General features: G+C 60.1%; 6 protein-coding genes across 6 annotated transcripts; 4 read left to right on the top strand and 2 right to left on the bottom strand.

Moving 5' to 3' along the window:
- Positions 1-125: 125 nt before the first annotated feature.
- On the top strand, positions 126-1,509 carry BKCO1_1200019 (pxa domain-containing protein; the record flags this gene model as incomplete). Its single annotated transcript, XM_020270688.1, has 2 exons — positions 126-639; positions 698-1,509. The coding sequence occupies 2 exons, from the start codon at positions 126-128 to the stop codon at positions 1,507-1,509; spliced, it is 1,326 nt and encodes a 441-aa protein (XP_020132572.1).
- A 1,059-nt stretch (positions 1,510-2,568) lies between these two features.
- BKCO1_1200018 (pxa domain-containing protein) lies at positions 2,569-3,003 on the top strand (the record flags this gene model as incomplete). The annotated part of the gene is made up of 1 exon (XM_020270677.1): positions 2,569-3,003. The coding sequence occupies one exon, from the start codon at positions 2,569-2,571 to the stop codon at positions 3,001-3,003; it is 435 nt and encodes a 144-aa protein (XP_020132573.1).
- A 5,333-nt stretch (positions 3,004-8,336) lies between these two features.
- Positions 8,337-10,110, bottom strand: BKCO1_1200017 (centromere binding protein b; the record flags this gene model as incomplete). Its single annotated transcript, XM_020270666.1, has 3 exons — positions 8,337-9,489; positions 9,542-9,563; positions 9,624-10,110. 3 exons carry the CDS (start codon positions 10,108-10,110, stop codon positions 8,337-8,339), a joined length of 1,662 nt encoding a protein of 553 aa, XP_020132564.1.
- A 1,677-nt stretch (positions 10,111-11,787) lies between these two features.
- On the bottom strand, positions 11,788-13,480 carry BKCO1_1200016 (ribosome-interacting gtpase 1; the record flags this gene model as incomplete). Its single annotated transcript, XM_020270655.1, has 11 exons — positions 11,788-11,807; positions 11,868-11,988; positions 12,056-12,412; positions 12,467-12,781; positions 12,834-12,856; positions 12,911-12,981; positions 13,034-13,070; positions 13,126-13,200; positions 13,259-13,301; positions 13,357-13,377; positions 13,460-13,480. The coding sequence occupies 11 exons, from the start codon at positions 13,478-13,480 to the stop codon at positions 11,788-11,790; spliced, it is 1,104 nt and encodes a 367-aa protein (XP_020132565.1).
- Positions 13,481-14,565: 1,085 nt separating this feature from the next.
- On the top strand, positions 14,566-15,401 carry BKCO1_1200015 (cysteine dioxygenase; the record flags this gene model as incomplete). The annotated part of the gene is made up of 4 exons (XM_020270644.1): positions 14,566-14,840; positions 14,907-14,951; positions 15,008-15,231; positions 15,286-15,401. 4 exons carry the CDS (start codon positions 14,566-14,568, stop codon positions 15,399-15,401), a joined length of 660 nt encoding a protein of 219 aa, XP_020132566.1.
- A 1,673-nt stretch (positions 15,402-17,074) lies between these two features.
- Positions 17,075-20,365, top strand: BKCO1_1200014 (glycosyltransferase family 90 protein; the record flags this gene model as incomplete). Its single annotated transcript, XM_020270633.1, has 4 exons — positions 17,075-17,386; positions 17,454-18,026; positions 18,327-20,236; positions 20,311-20,365. The coding sequence occupies 4 exons, from the start codon at positions 17,075-17,077 to the stop codon at positions 20,363-20,365; spliced, it is 2,850 nt and encodes a 949-aa protein (XP_020132567.1).
- Between the last annotated feature and the right edge of the window lie 124 nt (positions 20,366-20,489).

The raw sequence follows: 20,489 nt of genomic DNA, 5'->3' as shown, positions 1-20,489 counted from the left end.
GCCCGCTGGATCCATTTGCTACCATTTCTCGCACCGACACTACGACGTGAGCGCCCGGACAGCTCCTAGCGCCTTCCGACTCCCGCCCTCGCAGCGCGCAATGCGCCTCGGCGGAGGTTGAAGCCATGCCGCAGCCTCCCATGAGGGTCTCCAGCGCACCCCAGGTCCCGCCATCCAAGCCATCTCGCCTTGCTACTGGCCCGGATCCGCACAGCGCCTCGCTCCCAACCAGAGCCGCCGCCCGCCCCGAAGCCACCGCGCGCGCCAGTGCCGATGCCGCATCTGACAAGGCCACGGCCGCCTATGTCCGCCGCGTCCTCTGCGCCCACCAGCTCTCATCCAACATCCTGGCGGGTGGCGAGAAGGGCAAGCCATCGCCGAAGCCGCTGGACGAACTGCTGCCGCCGTTGACGAGCTCGAACGAGGTGGACCTGCAGGTCTATGCCATCATCGCGGTAATCATCAAGGAGTTTGTGTACGGGTGGTACGCCAAAATCACACCAGATCATGTCTTTGTGGATGAGGTCATCCGGATCATTGCCCACTGCACGCGTGGGCTGGAGCAGCGGCTGCGAAAGGTCGATCTGGAAGGGCTGATCCTGGACGAAATCCCGCAGCTTGTAACGCAGCACCTGGACGGTGAGTGAGGCATGACTATGGCGGGCGGCTACACAGGGCTGATCACACTTCGTCACAGCATATCGGACCGCGCAGCGCGCTTCTGAGGACAGCCCGCTGGCGGCGGGGCACCGACACATCTACCACACGCTGCGCCCGCACCCTGCGCTGACGCCGGTGCCGTCTGAAGCCGAGCCTGCAACGGTGGTGGAGCAGGGCGAGAATGAGGCGTGCTGGCGGCAGCTGCTGGTGCAGGGCGTGCTCGCGGTGTTGCTGCCGACCGAGGACCTGGACAACGCGTGCCTGCGGGCGCTGGTGGCGGAGATCATCTCGGAGATGATCATTGGCGGCGCGGTGAGCAACAAGGTGTGCGAGGCGTGGATGCTGTGGGAGGCGGTGGAGAAGATAGCTGAGGTGGTGCACGCGGCGGAGGCGGCACCCCCGGCTCCCCCGGCGAAAGCGACGAGTCGGCTCGAGCAGTTTGGGCTGGTCAACGAGGCGGCGCCCAGGGCGCGGTCAGACGGCGGCGCGGCGGGCAGGGCGATTGGCGAGCTCAGCCTGCTGTTCTGGGCGGCGTGCCAGTTCGCGTTTCTGGCGGCGACGTGGGTGCGGGCCGTTGTCGCGGCGCTGGCGGCATCCCCGTCGCTGCCGGAGCGCAGCAGGCTCGTGTCGTCGTCGCCGGTCGAGGGCAGGCGCCAATCGCTCGAGGCGGCGTGGGCGGCGGAGGAGCCGTCGGCCGTGCTGGGGATGAGCGCGTGGACGTGCGCGGGACAGCTGCTCGAATTGAAGGCGCGGATGCCGTGGCTCGCGGGCGCACTGTCGCTGGCGCAGTGGAGTGCCGTCAGCGGGCCGGGGCGGGTGGGTGGCACAAACGCGCCATTGGACAGGTGAGTTCGCTTTGGTTCGACCTTTTCGCCCCATGTCCCCGTTCCCTGCCTAGCGCCGCATGCGCTGCTGGTCACTTGACCTGCACCCCCCCCGGCCCGCGGTTTCATACCCTTATCGCGCATGATGCGCCCCCGGCCCCCCAGCAAAGCCCCAGCAACGCCCCGGCAATGCGACGCACGCCGGCCGACCCGGCCTTGGCGCCTTCACACAGCAATCGCCGCAACGAAGACAACGTCCCGCCTCCCGCGCGGTCTGGCCTGCAGCGCGCGCCCTTCCCAGCCGGCCAGCCGTCCCGTATACGCGCCCGGCTGATCTGCCTGCCTGCCTGCCTACCACTCGCATGCTCGGGACCGGCCGCGCTGCTGCATGGGCGCCCTCGTCAATAGCATGGCTGCACCACGCCTTCGCCAGAGCGCCTCACTCGAAGCTTTTGTGGGCAGCAACCACTCGCAACCCCCGTCGGAGCGTTGCATCAGGCGATCCCAAGTCTCACCGACTCGCTGCCGCCGCTGGATGCTTGTCTCACGCCCCGACGTCTGGCCCAGCATCGCCCCATCACCACCGCGCGCGGCAATTACTCTCGCTTCTCGCTTCTCGCTTCTCGCCGTGGGGCCCTGGGGCCCTGGGTCCCTGGGTCCCTGGGTCCCTGGAGGAAGAGGGGCCGACAGGGCTGCTCGCGAAACCCTCGCCAGCCCATCGTCATATCCGTCATCAACGCCATATTGCACTGGTGCATCGACGCCCAAGACAACCGGCCAATGGCCTCTCCATATCGCAATCCCGCCTGCTCGCCGATCGCCCAAACCAAGCCCCCATCTCGATCGGCGCGCACAATTTGTCCGCTTTCTGTTCCCCCTGCTGCTCTCCCTGCCTTGCCTTGCCTGCCCTACCACTCGCACACCCACCTTCCCCTCTCCCACCACTCGTTGCTTTTGGCAGGGCTGGCGATCCCATCACCATCTTCAAACGCTTGCATCAGCAGACTGCGGTGGCTAACCATGGCAAAAATCCCTTTGTCTTCTGAAACCGAACAGGCTCCTATCCCACGAGATCAAGAGCCGGATGCTCAATCCGGCTTTGCTACCCCCGATACTGCGCACCCTGCGCACCTCCATCTTCCCCAATTTCGCCCCGGGTCCCGCGCGCATCCCGCCCACGCCGGACGAGGCGCTGGCCACCAAGCGCCGCGCGGCTAGAGCGGTGCTGGACGCCACGCCGAGCTTCGTCAGGTCGAGACTGTTTGGAAGCGGCAGCGGCAGCCGCGGCCTCGGCGGTTCCGACGGCGGCGTGCGGGGAGATGACGACGAGGAAGGAGAGGAAGAGGAAGGAGTGGATCCGGTGCAGCAGAGAGAGGTGGAGCGGCTGTTGGACGTGCTGGGCGATCCGTATCTGAACAAGCATCTCATCTTTGGGATCATCGAATTGATCGTTGTACGGCTGATGCCGGAGATGGGCGAGCTAGGGGTGGATGAATTGATGGACGAGAGGTCGGCCTAGGTAGGAGCTTTGATGTTTTTTTTTTTTCTCGTTTACAGTCGACGTCAATGATAATCAATCAATACTTGGAGACTCTCAAATGTCGGGAGGGGGGTTTTTTCTTTGTTATTGACACAAGCCACGCAATGTTCACTTTCATCAATCACCAAAGAGAAATGACCTTTCAACAGTTTGCCGATGTTTAATTATCGTTTTTTCCCTCTACGCGGTCTGACCGCCGGTAGCGGCGCCCGCCGCCGTCCGTCCGTCTACCCGCGCTTCCGCCCGCCAGCCGTACCGCAGTTTTACGATTTACTTTTTCCTTCCCTCGCTCTGGCTTCGGCCGTTCTTTCCTGTGGTACCCTAGGCGGGGCGGAGCGGGCGGCGGTAATGCCGTCTGGCAAAATATGACGCCATTATCGTCCTCGGCTCCACGTCCGGCCCCCTTATGCCCTGCCCTCCCCTATAGCAATGGAATCTTATAGTGTCGAGTGGGAAGCCTCAAAACAATCTAACGCCCATGTCCTTTCGCTTAGTGTAGCTTCTTTGATAATTTCAAACCCCCGATCAACCAACGCGGCATGAATCACATGGTCGCAACCGATGAGCTAGCTAGGAGGGCCCTTTTTTTTTTTTCCCCTTTTCCCCGTGTGGCGGCTTGGCCTTTTGTTGGTCTCTCGCTCTCGGGTAGAGATGGGACGTGGGACGTTGGAGAAGAGGAGGTGGAGGAGGAGGCTGAGTATTATTATTGTTACCTGACCGTTGGAGGTTGTGATCTGGGCTCGGCTGGGCTCGGCTGAGCTGGGCTGAGAGATGGGCGGATTGCGCGCGCGCATGTGCTTTGGCTCTTCTTTTGGTCGTTTGTGCCCCGCGCGCGCGCTCGTGGATGGATGGCCAGCTGGCTGGCTGGCTGGCTGGATGGCTGGCTGGCCTTCCCTGCTCCCAGTTCGCGCGCGCGCGCTCTCTCTCTCTCCCTCTCTCACACGCGCCCCTACATACGACGCAAAGCTCCGATTGTCGCAGCTGAGAGGTGATTGTATAGGTTTCTCGGTGTAGCAGCTGCACGGTGCCTTTTTTTCTTTTTTTCTGTAAATATCTTACTTTACGATACTCTTTAGTCAGACATGCTGCAGCTCTGTCTGCTCTTAATCATGGGCGAGGACGGTGGACCACAAGCCGAGGAGAAATGACGGCAGTCAGGGTACCTGATCACCTACCTTCACGAACCGTTGCAAAACAGCGAAGAGGTGGGGGGAGGGGGGCCAGAACTGCAACGGAAAAGGCCGGAGTACAACTCTTTACGCACGTATACGTCAGTCCACGCATGTAGACACGAGAGGACGTGGCCGCATGCGCGCATACATACACGCGGTCCGTCAACCGGGGCATGAACGCGTGTTGGCGTAGGTACTGTACACACAATACACGAGCAAAAAATGCCACGCATGCGAGAAATAAAGAAGAAAAAAAAATGGTGCGAACGAAGAAACGAAGGAGAGGAGAGGAGCAAAATGCGATCAAGCATCAGATGCGAGATCGAAAACGCATGCATGCATCGTCATCGTCGTCATCACCATCATCAGCCATCGTCGTCGTCGTCGCCGTCGTCATCACCGCGAATAATGATTCGGTGCATGCGGGAAATAAAGAAGATTTTTTTTTTAAAAAAAAAAGAAACACACACACGCACGAAACCAAACAGAAGGAAATTCCCAAGCTGTCCAGACCAGTGAGAAAGCGGGGTTTTGTGCCTCCCCCCCTCCCCTCCTCATCAGTGGCGGGTAGTCGTTACCCCCCCTTCCCTCCCTCCCTCCTCCTCTCTTCCTCTCTCCTCCCACCGCCGTGGTCGGATGTATGTGGAGGCTAACGTATGCGTCATGCGGGTGGGATGTCGCACAGCAGCTGCGTTTTTCCAGTTTCGAGCAGCGTCCGTTGGCTCACGGCGCGCGCGCAGCAGCACAGCGCAGCGCGGCGCAGCGCAGCGAAGGGAGGGGGAGAGGGAAAAAAAAAACCTGGAAAGGCCTGCCCTGCAGCACCGGCTGACAGCGAAGCAGAAGCAAGAAGCTTGGACGGCGTATGTATGCAACTCACCATAAACTCGATCGACCCCTGTCTCTTCTTCTTCTTTGTTGTTATTTCCTCCCTCTCTCTCCGCCTTTTCAGTAATCATGACGGGATCAGAGTTGCTTCTTGCATGGGTCGGTGTCCTATCATCTCTGCTCACTTTTTTTTTTCTGCCGGTCCCATCCTTGCGCGATGATGTGGCGTAAGCCCTGCATAATAGAGGGGAGGGGAGGGGAGGGGAGTGGGTTTTGGATCTGAACGGCGGGCGGCGGGGGGGTTGCAAATTGCGATAGTTTCCCAATTTCCCCTGCTTTTATTGTTCGTCTTGTCTTCCACATGGGGGACGTGGGTGAGCTGAAAGAGACGGCAGACGCAAGGGTTCCTAAATGATTGGGCGCCTGTCAATTTACATAGCTACGGAGTACGGCCATGCTTGGTGGGAGCTCCAATCGCCGGCCGGGGCAACCTCCGTTAGCCTTTTGGCTAGGTAGCCAGCTAGAAAGGCAGCATGACAAATCGTGGGTAATGAGAAACGGGTTACTGGATGGGGGAAAAGAGATGGTTGGTCCCTCTTTTTTTGCTTTTTCTACACACATGCCGATCGTGGCTTTTCCCGGGCGTCCGTGCTCTGCAGCAGCAGCGGACTGATGAGAGGCCAAGAGCTGGGACTGCCCGCTTTGTTTCTTGTGGAGAACGAAGAGTGGGAATTGGGACCGAAGGGGGTTGGAGCTGGCGCTGCAACCAGACTAGCCTTCTGCGGCGAGCGCCAGTGTCTACGTAGTTGTGTATGTATGTACGCGTGAGCTGGCTCATGGCCAGCCTGCCTCGCTGAGGCGGGGGATTGGGCGGTGTGTGAGAGAGATGGAAAAGAAGAAAAATTAAAAAAAAATAGAAACCCCAAAAGGCCACATGTGGGCTGTTTGCGCGCGTTGAGGATGACTCCAAAAGCAGACCACGTCCGGGGCTAAACGGTGAGTAGTCGTCCGTCGCCTTAATCCTGCCCAACTATCCCCATCCCCGCTGTCCCCCGCGCCCGCATGATATCGTGTTATTTTTTTTTTTTGCTCTTCATTGCAAAAACCCTTCTGTTCATTTGTCGTTGTGTGTGTGTGAGAGAGTAAGTGAGTGAGTGAGATGGATGCTGTGCAAAATGTGGCTGCCGGACGCGGATGCGGCTGCGTACATAGGTAGCGGCCGCTCCGCTGCGATTCCCCCGAGAAAATCAAAAGCCATCTAAGCCTCGCAAGCCCCCCCCCTTGTTGCCACATACGGACTGTGTTATACAGGAGCCGAAAGGAGAGACAACGGCAAAGAGAAGCGCCGAGGTACGACGGGTAATGGCAGGGTTCTGCAGCTCTCCCGTTCATTTGCTCCCCGGCCGACCCGACCCTCCCCTCCCCTCTCCGCTCCGTGACCCGGGATCGATTGAAGCCGGGCGCTCCCAATCTCGCCCAATGATGTCGATAATGACGATGGCCGGCAGACCTGGTGGTTGACGAAGCCAAGCCCAGGGTCAGGGGACACGTGCATATCTTGGGCACTGTCACTGTTGAGGGCCAAGGCGGACGAGAGCCGAGAGAATATATATGGAGAAGGGCGAGGGCATCGGAATACGGGGAGGATCGAGGAAGCAAGCGAAAAGGTTAGCTGGCGGGAAGAGGGGAAAGCAAAAAGGCAGGGCGGGCGCTCGGGCGAAAGCGAGGCAGAGCAGCCATGTCGTGGCAAGCATGGCATGGGCCAGGCGATGGATCAGGGCCTGCCGGCAAGCGGAGGAGGGAAGGTGCGATGTTGGAGGGGAAGGGTGGTGCTGGGCCTGCTGGGCCTGCTGGGCAGGCCGGCCGTCTGTCGCGCAACTTCGGTTGCGCAGAATGGAGCCCTTGTTCCCTTGTTGCCAGTGTGCCAGCGCGCCTTCATGTGTGTAACCACCGCGCCGGGTTTCGCTTCGCAACGCGAGAGAGGGAGAGAGAGAGAGAGAGAGACGCGGTAGCGGCATCGGGCTCTCGACCGCGCCTCCATGCTCGTCCTTGTCCTACGGTTGCGGCCGTTGTCCAACGGAGCGTGGAGCCCCCTCGCGTGCGTCTCCCCAGCCCATCCTTACCCTCGCACGTATAGCGGCCGATCTTCCTCGCACGCTTCCCGCGCCCGCTGCCTCTGCGGTACTCCAGATTCTCCCGCAAGTCGTACCACACCACGCGAGCCTGGCCTTGTGCGACGCCCCCGTGTCGAACCTCTGGGCGCTGGGGCCAGCAAGATGCCTTCTGGTCGGTACCGTTTATGCAGCCAGCCGCTCGACGCGAGGCGTTCCTCCGCCCTCGAGAGAAGTGAGAGTGTTCAGGCCCGATCTGCGACCGCCCGCATGGCCGACACGCCCCCCACGGTGGCCGGTGCGCTCCCAGAGCTCCCCGGCGGCCTCGTGAAGTAAGGAGACTCGACGCATGTTCCCCGGATGCGTGCAGTGGCTTTGTGCTCGTCGCCTTGCACGCCTGGCTGGCGCATGAACCGGGCTGGGGACTGGTGCAACCCGGGAGTGAAGCATGGATTCGCGAGCAGTGCAAGCAGCAGCGCCATGGCAATAGCAGGACTTGGATATAGCGAGAAGGCATTGAAGCAGCTAGCGCAACCAAGGGGATCCAAAGAGAAAACCACCATCGAGAAGAAGGCCCGCGCGAGCGGATTGTCCAGAAATCTTTTTTTGTGTTGGCTTCCCCCTCCGCGACACCGGCTTGACGCCACGTCCTCCAGAAGAAGATGGGAACACAAGGCTCCATCCGTGAGAGCAAAGGCGCGGCTGAACGCCTGCTGGACAAACAAGGAAAACTAGTCGACACAGGCCAGACAGAACCAAAAAGAAAAAGTAGCTACAGAATGAAAACCGGAAAACGGGCCAGGCAGATGGTCGAACAAAGTGACATGAGATCGTATCCGTCTCCGACTCCGTCCTCGTCCCCGTGAATGAAGAAAGGTGGCTATCGAATCCAACTAAAAATGATACCGAAAATAAATACGCGGGAAGACACGGTCCGGTTCCCCAGCAAAGCTGTTATCGCTGTACTCTGATGATAATGTATGTCCTCATACCGTTTACCGTCCTGTATAACCGTCCGCTCGTTGGTGACGCCGGTGAAAATCAGCAATTTCCCGGGGAAATTGCGCCGTGGAAGACATCGATCGAGGATATTGATTCCAGTAGAGACCGAGAAATTTTTGCAGAAAGGGGTATGTGCTGTTCCGTATTGATCGGTATGTAACGTCGTAGGAAAGTGGTCAAAGACGCCTCGCGTCCGGCTCTCTTAGCTTTTTCTGCCGTACTCCTGCTCCGGTATGCGGTGCATGCCGCCTGGAAGCGACTCGCTGTTGCCCCGCTGAAGCTTCAGCTTCTCCATCAGCTTCCCTATCGTGACGTATTCCGACGGCTCGACGAAGCCGCTCGGCTGCTGCTGGAAGAAGCTCATGACAAGCTCGAGCGCTCGTCTCGCATCTTCCTGCGTCGGCGAGGCAGCAGAACTGCTGCCCGGGCTGATGGGCGACACCTGCTGCGTCGTCGTAACAGGGGTGATGGCCGGGAGTGGGGGCGGCTGCATCGAGCTGGTTCTCAACAGCGCATTGCCCGAATGCATCGTCTCCTCAACGCCGCTGAGGGGAGGGTCCGATATCGGCGAGTCGAGCGCAGCTGATGTGACGTATCGCGGTGTCTCAGCCTCTGAGGATGATGGTGGTGAACCGTAGGCCTCTATACCAAGAGCCGAGAAGGTTTGACTTCGTGACCTTTGCAGCCCCTGGCTGCCTGGAGGGATGCGCGACTGCTGCGACGGCATGAAAGGGCTGGGTCCGCAGGCAGAGTCGGGTGTGAAGAAGGGCGACGTTGGACTCGTGGGGCCGGCCGAAAAGGTGGAACCTGCCGCATCAGTGAACACACTGGAGAGGGATGTGTTACTCTGCGAGTGAGGAAAAGGACGGTGGCCATTGGAGAGGTCCCCAAAGCTGTCCGGGCTCTCCGTCTTGAGGTTTTCTTCGCTCTTCATCGAGCTCAGCGTTATCGACGACGGCGACGCGACGCCGCTGGGCGAGGTCGGCGAGATTCCGTTGGGCGTGTGCGCGGCCGACGCGGGGTTCGACGCTTCCGACTCTTCTGCGATCGAGCTCTTCCTCGACTTGGATCCAGCTCCCATGAGGTTGTTCTTCTGCTTGAATTTTTCCAGCCAAGTGTTGCTGTTTGCCTTCAGATGGTTCTCCGAGCTTCCGACCGACGTTGCAAAGAATCGCGCCTTTTCCTTGATCATCGCGTCCGTCAAAGGCAGGCCCGACCTTTGGTGATTGCGCGCCCAGTTTGACAGCGCCCGTTCTATGTCTGGGAACTTCCCCTTGGATCTCTTGATCGGGGAGCGGCTTCCGTCATCCTGGTACAGATACTTCTCCTTCTGCCGCAGAACCTTGGACACGGTGCTACAAAGGAGAGGTTAGAGGAGACTCGGCTCAGGAGTGCAACTGTCCATACCTTCGTTCCACACCGAACATGGCTGGTGAGACAAGACGTCAGCGCGTGCGCGCGAGCGCGGGGTCGTGGCAACCAAACTTACCGCCTATTTCGGTCTGCTTCACCGTGGGGTTCTCCTCGTGGTAGAGACACATGCGCCGGCGGTCGTTGTCCGTCAGCGTCTTCCTGGGAGTGCCCGACGAGCGCGTCGAGGTGGCGGAGACGGGCGTGGGCGTGGCGGAGACGGGGACGGGGGCGGGCGCCGAGTACATGGGCGGCGGGGCATAGTTGGACTGGCTGGTCAACATGCTCGGCCATTGGGGCATGATGAGCGGCTGGAGCTGCTGGTGGGTGGTCCGCGGCGGCGGCGGCGGCATGCCCTGGGACATTCCTTGCGAGTACATGGGCTCCATGGGGAGGGGATTGTAGGCGAATCCATTGTAGTCGTGGGCGGGCGAGTGGTGCTGCGAGTGGGGATACTGAGCGCTGCTGTCGACCCACTGGCCGGTGGCGTCGTGGTATCCTTGGTCTTGGTGGTGGTGGTGGTGGTGCTGCTGCTGCTGGTCGTGTTCCATGCCCAGGTGGCTCATGGCGACTGCGGAGGCGGTGGGGTGCGGGAGAAGAGAGCTCTCTACGCGGACGTCTGGGTGGTCAAGTAGGGCGGGCACATGGGCGGGGCGTGGTGTTCCTGGCTAGTAGGCGTTCAGAATCGGCAGTGTGCATGCATGCATGGACAAGACGACGGTTCCTGACGAAGCGAAACACTTGGTACCACGGCGCAAGGAAAAAGCAGAGGGCGCTGGGTGAAACAAGACGGGGCCGCGCTGACACTCTGCTCTCACATATGCGGCGGTGCTGGGCCGGGTCCTGCAGGGCGGGCGCGGCGGGAGGTGTGTGGAGAGAGGTAGGGTCTGCCCAGGCCGTCTGGTAGCCTAGGTACGGTGCGCAGCGGTGCGGTGCGATGCGGGTGCAGAAGCGGGACGAGATGCGCAGAGGCCCCTGTTTTGTTTCGAGCTTGGGCATAGGATGGGGAAATGGCTGCTCGTCCATGGTTTAAACGGGCATGGCCGCTGGGGCACGGCGAGACGGCGTGCTGGGGCAGTGGCCAGCAGCGGTAGCGATACGGGCCAGCAGCAGGCCAGCAGCAGGCCAGCAGCAGGCCAGCAGCCGGCTAGCTCTGCCCAGGATCGGCCGCCGCTGCCCTCAGGCGCGCCCTCGACGGGGCCGCGGGCGGGCGGCGGGAGCCAGTGGGAAGGCAAGGCGCGGCGCTCCATGCTGCCAGCCAGAGCTTGACAGAGCTAATCAGCGAGATCGCCCCATGGCACTCAGCTGCCGGCCCGGCTAATCAGCGCCCTGAGGCGTGACCGCGCCGGCACGCGAGCGGGCTGCGAGAGATCTGTGTTGCGCCGCCGTTGTTGCGTGCCTGCGTTGCGTGGCGGCGTGCGGTGCAGCGAGACCGACGAGGCGCGGGCAGAGGCGCGGGCAGAGGCGCGGGCAGGGCTCCCGGCGGGCACGGCACCACGACGGGCAGCCAACGCGCTGACGAAGACCTACCGCACACCCCCCGGCGCGGCCGCACGAATCGAAGATCCGCCGCGGCGCCCGTGGCGGCTGCGCTGCCTGCCCGTCGCACATCCAGCATCCAGCCCTCGCGACGATAGCGGCCGCGCTCGGGCGGCCGCCAGCAGTGGCCCGGGTGTCAGCAGCGGAGCCAACGTCAGTTTTGGCGCCCGGGGCGACGCCCGCGGCCTGCTGAGTCGCTGTTTGAAGGCGGTGGCCGAGCGCGCCCCTGCAAATTGGGCCTGGTCCACGAATCACCAGCGGGGAAAAAGAAAAAGCCGCAAAAACCAAGCCGATCATCTTCGTATTATTTCCTCTCTCCAGCGCGCCCCAATGCCGGCCGCCGTCCTGGGATGCGTAAGACACCGTCGATAGCGCCGTCTGGCTGGTCCGCCTGCAGCACGGCCAAGATGGCTGCCTCCGCCGCGCCGTGGGGTCGCTGGTCAGGCGTAACTGTCAATCCCTTCAGATTTGGTCGATCAATAAAAAGCCCGACATGCCCGCGCGCAAACTGGCAGAATGCAATAAATACCAAGGGCCTCCACTTCCATAACGCCTAAGCACCAATCCATGCCCGGAGCGCCGCCCTGTCCTGGCCGACAGGGCCCGCACGCGGCAACCAGCAATTGCATTTGATCTGCTCCGAAATTTTCGGCGCCACACCCGCTGCCCTGGGTCCGTCGGGCTGCCTGTTGGCGACCGCACGATCACCGCTTGACGATGGTCACTAATCGTGCTGTTAGCACCACGTGTTGTGCGCGCCGCCCCAGCGCTAGTCGGTACTTACGGATGTCTTCGTCTTCGAGCTGGTGGCTCAGGCCGACCCGCTGCGGCTGGTGCTTGACCGACTTGCCGTACACAATCGCGTGCTTGAACTGCTCCAAGATGCTCTTGTGGATTTGGTTACACTTGCCGCCCCCCGAGTCAGTATGGTGGAGAACTCCGGGCTAAGCGCCAGCCTCGATGATGACTTACGAAATCTTCCACCGTACACGCCGACGCCCTCAGCACGACTGGCTCGCTGTAATCCGGCATCTTGCCCTTGGGCTTCGTGTACACGCGCCGGAGATTAAGCTTTTCCCACATCTGCTCCAATAGCTCGTCGACGTTCCACCCATGCTCTGAGCTGATGGGGCACGCGTTTGGAATCCGGTACAGCAGGTCGAGCTCCTCGATCGTGATAGCATCGATCTTGTTCAACGCGTACACAACCGGGATGTACGCCCTGCTCTTGGCTTCCAGCACATCAATGAGGTCGTCAATGGTGGCGTCACACCGGATGGCAATATCCGCCGATGTAATCTTGTACTCCTTCATAACGGCTTTGATCTCCTGCAACGCGGAAATTTAGCGGAGTGCGCTCTTCTTCAGGAAGGTGCGTCTTACGTCATGGTCGATGTTGTTCAGGGGCACTGTGTTGGTGATGTTAATGCCACCAGTATCCTTCTTTTTGTATACGATGTTGGGCGGGCTCTTGTTGATACGGATTCCGAAGCCCTCCAGTTCCGTCTCGATGACACGCTTATCGGTGAGGGGCTTGTTAACGTCCAGGACGATGAAGATAAGATGGCATGTCTTTGCGACGGCGATGACCTGTCGACCTCTTCCCTTGCCATCTTTGGCGCCCTGAATGATACCGGGCAGGTCGAGGATCTGGATCTTGGCGCCGTTGTAAATGACTTGCCCGGGAACGGTGGTGAGCTACACATAAAGTCAGCCTCAACCTCACCCTAACTGTACGCGCGACGCTCACCGTAGTGAACTCATATGCAGCAGCTAATCCAAACGTTAGCTCTCAGTTCCAGGCGCTTTGAGACGTAAGTGGCAAACCTTCAGAGTGCTGCCCAGTCAATCTACTCATCAATGTTGATTTGCCGACTGAAGGGAAGCCGATGAAGCCACTAGCGACTGCGTCAGTTTCTGGACTACATGCGCACATCAGGTTCTACTCACACACTGGCCACACCAGTTCTCGCGACGTCGAAACCAGCTGTGACCTGCGTGAGCTCCTAGCCTCCGATACAGGTCGATCTAGGAAGACATACCACCGCCGCCGCCACCACCCCCCGACGGGGTCATAAGCTCCTTCTTCAACTTCGCAAGCTTCGCCTTCAATTGTCCTACAAAGCCTGTCAGCCAAGCCGCTGGGGTTGTTCGTGCGCGTGCGCTGATGCATACCCAAGTGGAAGGACGTTGCCTTGTTCTTCTGGGTGCGAGCCATCTGTGCGGCGTAAGCAATGCGCTGTCGCAGCATCATTTGGATCGCTGGGACATACTTCGGACTCGATTTCCTTGATCTGTTGCGGTGCATGTTAGCTGCTGCTGCGGCTGCTGCTGCTACTGTTCCTGCAGCGAAAAGGCTTTACTGCCGTCACACACCTTATCCACTGTTGTCGCCATGATGCCGGTGTTTGCGTGCTCGACGCTGGTTTCGAAATGATGCTAGAGCCTCGAAGATTCGGATCCAAGTGCTGCGGGGGGCTCGCTCGCCGTGGGGGTCGTGCTGTACGTTGGTGGAGAGGGGTTGTCGATATGGGTGAGAGTCGTGGAAATTCTTATGACGTGCCAATCAGAAAAACGTGGGGCAGATCTTCGGTTGGCGGGCGGCGCACCTTGCGGTTGCCGGTAGAGGTCCGCGCCAGCTGGCCAAACCCGCCACCACCACGAAAGTTTATTATAGCTTTTATTTGTATAAAAAAGATACTCGCGAAGAGGATACTTATTGATATGAAACGAAAAGGTTATCTATCAAAAAAGCTGGCGAAGGAGAAACCTACTTGCGAAAAAAGAAATACTCGTAAGAAACACATAAAAACGCTCACGCGAAGAAAACATTCATAAAAGAAATACTAGTTTATGAGAAAGACGCTCGCGCGAAGAAGAAGGTCGTACGCAAAGGAGATAGTTGTGCGCGAATAAGACGCTCGTGTACGTTTGTCGCGAACAAACTTATTAAATTAAAAACACGGAAGGCACTTGCTACGATCAAGTGTTATTTAATAGTAGTGGCGGGTTTGGCCAGCTGGTGCGAACACCTGCCAGGCATCAAGGCACCTCTCACGCCAGACGTCAACGCGGCGGAGATCGGGCGGACGCCGGCTGCGGCCGTTTTCGCACTTGTCTCCTGGAGAAGCTTTTAATCTGCGCCTGATCTGATACGGGTTGATCAGGTTGCCATTCGCTGTTTTACTCGAGCACTCCTGCGCCACTCCCTGCTGCCGTCCGCCGGTGAATCACGCAATCCCTCGTTCCTGCTGTGCTAGGAAGCCAGTGTACGCGTCTGATACCCTCACAGATCGCAGGTGGTACCTGGGCGTGCTCCTTGAGCCTATCCCATCGCGCTTCACCGACAGTAGCCGACGTGACGTACCTCGGGGAACGCTTAGAGGAGGTCGGCGACTTCTCCTGTCGCATGCGCGACTCGCCTTTAAAGGCGCCCCTTTCCTTCACTTCGAATCCAGCTACACTGCATTCATTCTGCAATCATGACTGCCCTCGACACCAGCGTTGCCGCCGCGCCCGGCCCCGGGCTTCCAAAAAACCAAGAGCTGGACGCGTTCCACGTGCTCGTCCAGGAACTAAGCCGAGTCCTCGGACCCTCGTCCGGCATAGACTCTAAGGACGTCGATCCCGCCGAGCTCCAGGCCTTGATGGAAAGGTACACTTCCAGCCCAGAAGAGTGGCAGAAGTATGCCTTGGGCGACTACAGCCGAAACTACACTAGAAACCTAGTAGACAAAGGAAATGGCAAATCAAATCTGTACGCGTTCCGCTGCGCCTGTGGTGACTCCGACTCCCCCAGGCCTAAGGCTGACCGACCCCGCAGGCTTATACTGGTCTGGACTCCCGGCAAAGGCTCCCCCATTCACGAGTCAGTACACTACACCCTTTGCACCGCTACGTGAACTATACTGACAGCGCCCTCAGCCATGCAAATGCCCACTGTGTGATGAAGGTCCTCAAGGGTACTCTGAAGGAGACGCTGTTCGCATGGCCCGATCCAGACCTGGCCAAAGAGGGGAAGCCCGCACCCCCGCAGGTCCAGAAGGAAACGCTCTATCATGAAAACGGAGTCACTTACATGTCGGATCGGCTGGGGCTCCACAGGATCTCCAATCCGGATCCCGAAAACGTGGCCGTGTCGCTTCACCGTAAGTGCAACCCTGTCCCACATTTGCCGTATCAGGCTAACGCGGGCGGCTTAGTCTACACGCCGCCCAACGCCGAGTACTTTGGCTGTCAGATATTCGACGAGACGACGGGCAAGGCCAGTCATGTCTCGCAATGCAACTTCTTCTCTGTCGTTGGTCACAAGCTCTGAGGCTGCGGCCGCCTCTTCGTGCTTAGGCCGGACGAGCCAGCTCAGGCCGTCCAGGCCTACGGCGCCATGGATCCCGCGGAGTCTTAATTGGAGGGAACAGGAGTTACAGGTCAGGGTTCGGGTCAACTCCGACGAGTCGTTGAGCTCCCCGAGCCCATCGTTTTCGGATTTTCTTTTTTCTGCAACGTCTGCCTGGATATTCCCTTTAGGTCGGTAGAATGAGATTGATCCTTCGCTCATGTTTGATTACCTATCGTACCCACCAGACGTCGGATTATACAAGCCGCGTACCGACGTCTCGTGCTGCTGTGCCCTCAGACATGTGGTTGCTGAACGCCGTCGTCTCCCCGGGCGAAGTGATGTGATCCTCAGATCACCTGGGCGTCTCGGACTGAATCACCGAAGCCGCGTGGTTGTTTGAATGCACACCAATGGCATGATGTCGGGCAAGGACCGCAGAGTGCGTAGCTGAGATATCCAACCATCACTTTGAGGAGCGAAAGGATTGCCACTTCCAGGAGTCACGAGTGTCTCGGATAAGGGTAACCGTCGCAGACTGCAGGTGGTCTGAGCAGCTCCCTCGAGAACTCTGTCAACTGACAGACGGCAACGCGGGCAGGAAATTGCAGGATAGGTCCAAGACGACCGGCCTCGATTCGACAAGTACCAGCCGTTGGGCGGGGAACGCCGTTGCCGTGAGAAAAAGTAAGTAGATTCTACAGGCTGTCGGACCACAACAGCTTTATGCAATGCCTTCGTTCTTCAAGCGGCGTGCATGAAGAATAGCGTCATCGAACAGCAGCGGGCGGCCGTCTATGGTGTCTCAGTCGGCGGGACAGCGTTGGGCTCCTCTCCACGGCCGGATCGAGGTGCCGCTAGCAGCCGCGCTCGCCATGTCCACAGACTCCCGTCCCGCGGCGGGCATTGAAATGGCGGGGTCGTGCGCGGGGAGTGGAGGACGGCTGAGCCGCGGATTGCGGGTTGGGAGCGCACTGGCATGGGCCGGGAGCTACTGGAGTTTAATACGGAAGAACTCGCAAGGCCAGGCAGCCACAGCCGCGGGCCGCTTCGCAGGAGCATGGTTGGTCCTCGTGCCTCTTCCTCGCGGCGGGCTAGAGCGCAGGGCGGGAGAGCTGTGATCTCAACACGAGACGAACCGTGCCGTGGAGGATAATATGCTGTGATCTGCCGGGACAGCCGGGTCTGGGGAGAGCGGCACGCGAGTACGAAGAGCTCCACATCCGCCGACACGTTTTACCACTTCGACCCAGAGTCACGCAGCACAGAGCAGTGCTTATGCCGCGGCTGCTTGGCAAGTGACGGCATCCTTCAAGGCTGGGCGCTGGGTATCCGTCTCGTACAAAGGGCTGAGGGCTCCTCCGGGACTCGGTCGCCAGGCCGCGAGCAGCGCATGGCGGGCGTGGTGCAATGGCGGCCTCAGCAACGCGCGGCCCAGGGCCAGGCCTGGGCCTGCAGCGCCGCAGCGCCGGCGGCGGCGAAGGCGGTTGAGGGGGGCTGGGCGCTGTGCGGGCGGTGGCAGCAGACGGGATGCCAAGGACACGGTTCAGATCACCGGGCGACTCAAGCCTTGCGGCCCTGAGCGCGCAGACGACACGACGACAAGACATGACGGGGCGTGCAGAAAGCCGTCACTCGACACGAAAGACTACCCAATGCCACTGGCGCTGCCGCCGCACGTAGCGCACCTTCAGTCCTTCTCCGCGCGCTCGCCGACTGTACTGGTTGCCGCCTTCCTCGTCTCCTCCGCCCTCGCCGCCCTCGTCCAGTTGCCGGAGCACTCGCTGCTCGTCGCTGCCGTCTCGTGGGCCCTGCTATGGACATACAGTAGTGTGCGCGTCGGGCTGTGGACCGGCTGGGACAATGCGCTCCGCAGGAGGTACAGCTGGGTCGCCGGCGCGCTGCTTGCTCTTGCTGCCGTCTGTGAGCAGACGGCGCACGACCACGAAGGCGTGTGGTGGACCAAGGTACGTTCTGTCCCCGCCGAGTGAGCAGCTGATGGAGAAGGCTCGAGGCATTGACTGGGACACACAGGCCCTCCTTCCGGCGACGCTGTGCGCGCTGCGCTCCGCCGATGTTGTCGCCCGCAGCTCCCCTTTCATGACGCTCGAGGACCTCCACCAGAACCCGGACGCCAGTCGCTACGATGTTTCGAACGGGATGCTCGCCGTGCTGACGGTGGCAGGCGCCGGCGGGCTCAGCGTCGCGACCATCCTGCCGCATGTGCTGGCCCTGTCGCTGTGCAGCGCGCTCCTGACCAGCATTGCGCTGCTGGTGCTCGAGCACGCCATCACCTCGATCAGGGACTATAAGCCCAGCATGAGCAACGGCCCGTCGCCCATCATGCCGATGCGGCCGCGTTCGAACACGGTGACCCGGTCGGATGCCTGGCTCGTGTCGCTGCGGGATACGGCGTCGGTGGTTGCGCCCGCCTGCTTGGTGCTTGCCTTCGTCTTCGAGCGCAGTTTCAGGACCGACACCATATACTACGGTGTGAATAGCGACGCAGTTGGGGTGTGGGAGCACGCGGGCCGGCTCTGGGCGCTGCAGCTGGGGTTGCAAGGCGCCTCCACTGCTGCAATTAAGCACTTGACGCTCTTTTCCATGGTGAGTTCCGGTCCCATGCAAATCCCAGCCGCTAGCATGCACTCGCACAATCTCCCAATACCTGGGTTTCCCGCCTTATCGTAACCGTCCGACCGCTCGCCCATTTCGGCCCAGCCGCCGCAAACCTGACAGATGGCGCGTCGGTTATGCCAGTTCCCCCATGCGACGCGGACAAGGCGGTTGCATGCATCCCTCCCTTCGGTCGCGCCTGGAATGCCATAACTTGCGCTCCCCACCCGCCACCCACCCCACCCGACAAAGCGCCTCTCGTTGCAGATGCTAACCCAGCCGGCTGTTTAGATACGACAGGCTGGAGCTTTTCCCGCCGCCTGCTCGACAGTGGCAGCGCTCCTCGTTGCTCGTTCTTATGCTTTCCCGTCCTTCACGAGCTTCTGGTTCGCTCTCATCTACGGCGGTGCGGGCGCTGTTTCCTTGAGCAAATCCGCAACCGGCAACATGATGCTGGCTAGACAGTTTCTGACCGCGCTCTCGGTCGTGTCCTTCGTTATACTGAGCATAAGCTATCTGCGCCAATCCATCTCGACTTTCGACGCCTTGCGCGACGCCACTCCCCACGATCTCGGATTTGCGCCGGCCGATCCTCTCAGCCCACTTGCGCTACCTTCACCTGACGTGCACCCTATTGAACAGCTGGTCAAGGGCGCCGAGAAGAACTGGGAGCAACTTTTGTCCCGCCAGTCGCAGAACCTTGGCGACGCTGTGGCCGAATACCGACGGCGGTACGGAGTTCCTCCGCCTCCCAACTTCGACCGATGGTTTGACTTCGCCAAGAGGAAGGGCGTCCGGCTCATCGATGACGGATACGACTCCATTTACCATTCGTTGCTCCCGTTCTGGGCGTTGGAACCGGCTACGGTCCGCTCCCGCGTCAAGGAGGCACTCGGCCATGGGGAAAATGCTCTTATCGGGTTGCTGATCAGGGACGGGCAAGCCACGCATGTTGAAGGCGGCCAAGACTGGCAGAGAGAGGCGACGCTGGGCATGCTCAAGAACTTCCTCGCTTTCCTCCCGGACATGGACCTTGCCTTCAACATTCACGATGAACCACGTGTGGTCGTGCCCAATGACGAATTGTCCCGCCTCGTGGAACGTGCCAAGAACGCCCGCATGTCTGTAGCTGCGGCCAGCCAGCCACCGAAGAACCAGTTCTCCAAGCGTCCGAAAGACATGAACAACGGTAAACGAGTCGAGGAGGTCAAGACCACCCGCTTCAACCGGTTTGCGCACCAAGGCACTTGGACCCACTCACGCCTCTCCTGCTCGCCGGATAGCCAAGCGCGGAGCATCGAAGAAAACCCAAAGGACAACTTGACTGCGTATGCCGCTGGTGACCTTGGCTTCGTCTACAATGCTACAGCCTTCTCGGACATCTGCAACGCACCTTCGCTATCCTCTACTTTCGGTTTCTTCGACCGGCCAAACGCCTTCAATCTTGTACAAGAACTGTTCCCTATCTTCTCTCAGAGCAAGATCAGCAGCTACCAGGATATCCTGTACCCAAGCCCGTGGTACTGGTATGGGAAGGTACCGTACGACAGTGACCGGGACCTTGCATGGGAGGACAAGGCAGACAGCCTTTACTGGCGAGGTTCAACAACAGGTGGGTTCAGCCGCAACGGTGGCTGGCGCCGCCAGCACCGACAACACGTGGTTTCCCGCTTGAACGAGCCCGGCAAAGCCCTCATCATGGGGCAGCGCGACGAAGAAGGCGGCGCCACCGTCTGGGGCCCCAAGACCGTGTCGCGCAAGGACTATGCGGAGCTCATGGACGTCCACTTCTCGCACATCGGCCAATGCGACCCGGGCGACTGCGACGCGCAGCGCGAATTCTTCAAGCTGGCGCCCGCGGCGGACCAGCAGGACGCCTGGTCGCACAAGCATTTGCTCGACATGGACGGAAATGCTTTTAGCGGCCGGTTCTACGCCTTCCTGCAGAGCAAGAGCATGGTGTACAAGATGGCCGTGTTCCGCGAGTGGCATTCCGACTGGCTGCAGCCGTGGCTGCACTACGTGCCTCTCTCGCTGCGGGGCGACGAGTGGCTCGAGACGATCCGCTTCTTCTCGAGCGGCGACGGCACAAGCGAGGGCAAGAAGATGGCCAAGAAGATGGCGGACGAAGGGCGCGACTGGGCGGGAAAGGCGCTGAGAAATGAGGATTTTGAGGCGTGGTTCTTCAGACTGCTGCTTGAGTGAGTTGTTCCCCGCCTCTCCCGCTCACAACCCCGTTTGCGTCGATCAACGTTGTGACAATAATGTGTTACAGATACGGCCGCCTCATCGACGACAACAGAGATACGATCGGATACCCCGGCCCTTGAAGCCCACGTGCGGTGCTTGCTGCTGTTTTTTGTTTGGTCCTTCTAATCTGCTTAAACTTTCGTATCCAACAAACACGATAGAGACGGTAATTTTTTCCCCCCATCCACATACACACACCATTGC

Source organism: Diplodia corticola, assembly GCF_001883845.1.
Source record: "Diplodia corticola strain CBS 112549 chromosome Unknown scaffold12, whole genome shotgun sequence".
Taxonomy (NCBI): Eukaryota; Fungi; Ascomycota; class Dothideomycetes; order Botryosphaeriales; family Botryosphaeriaceae; genus Diplodia; species Diplodia corticola.
The sequence above is the reverse complement of the archived record's forward strand: the minus strand, read 5'-3'. Positions and strand labels throughout refer to the sequence as shown.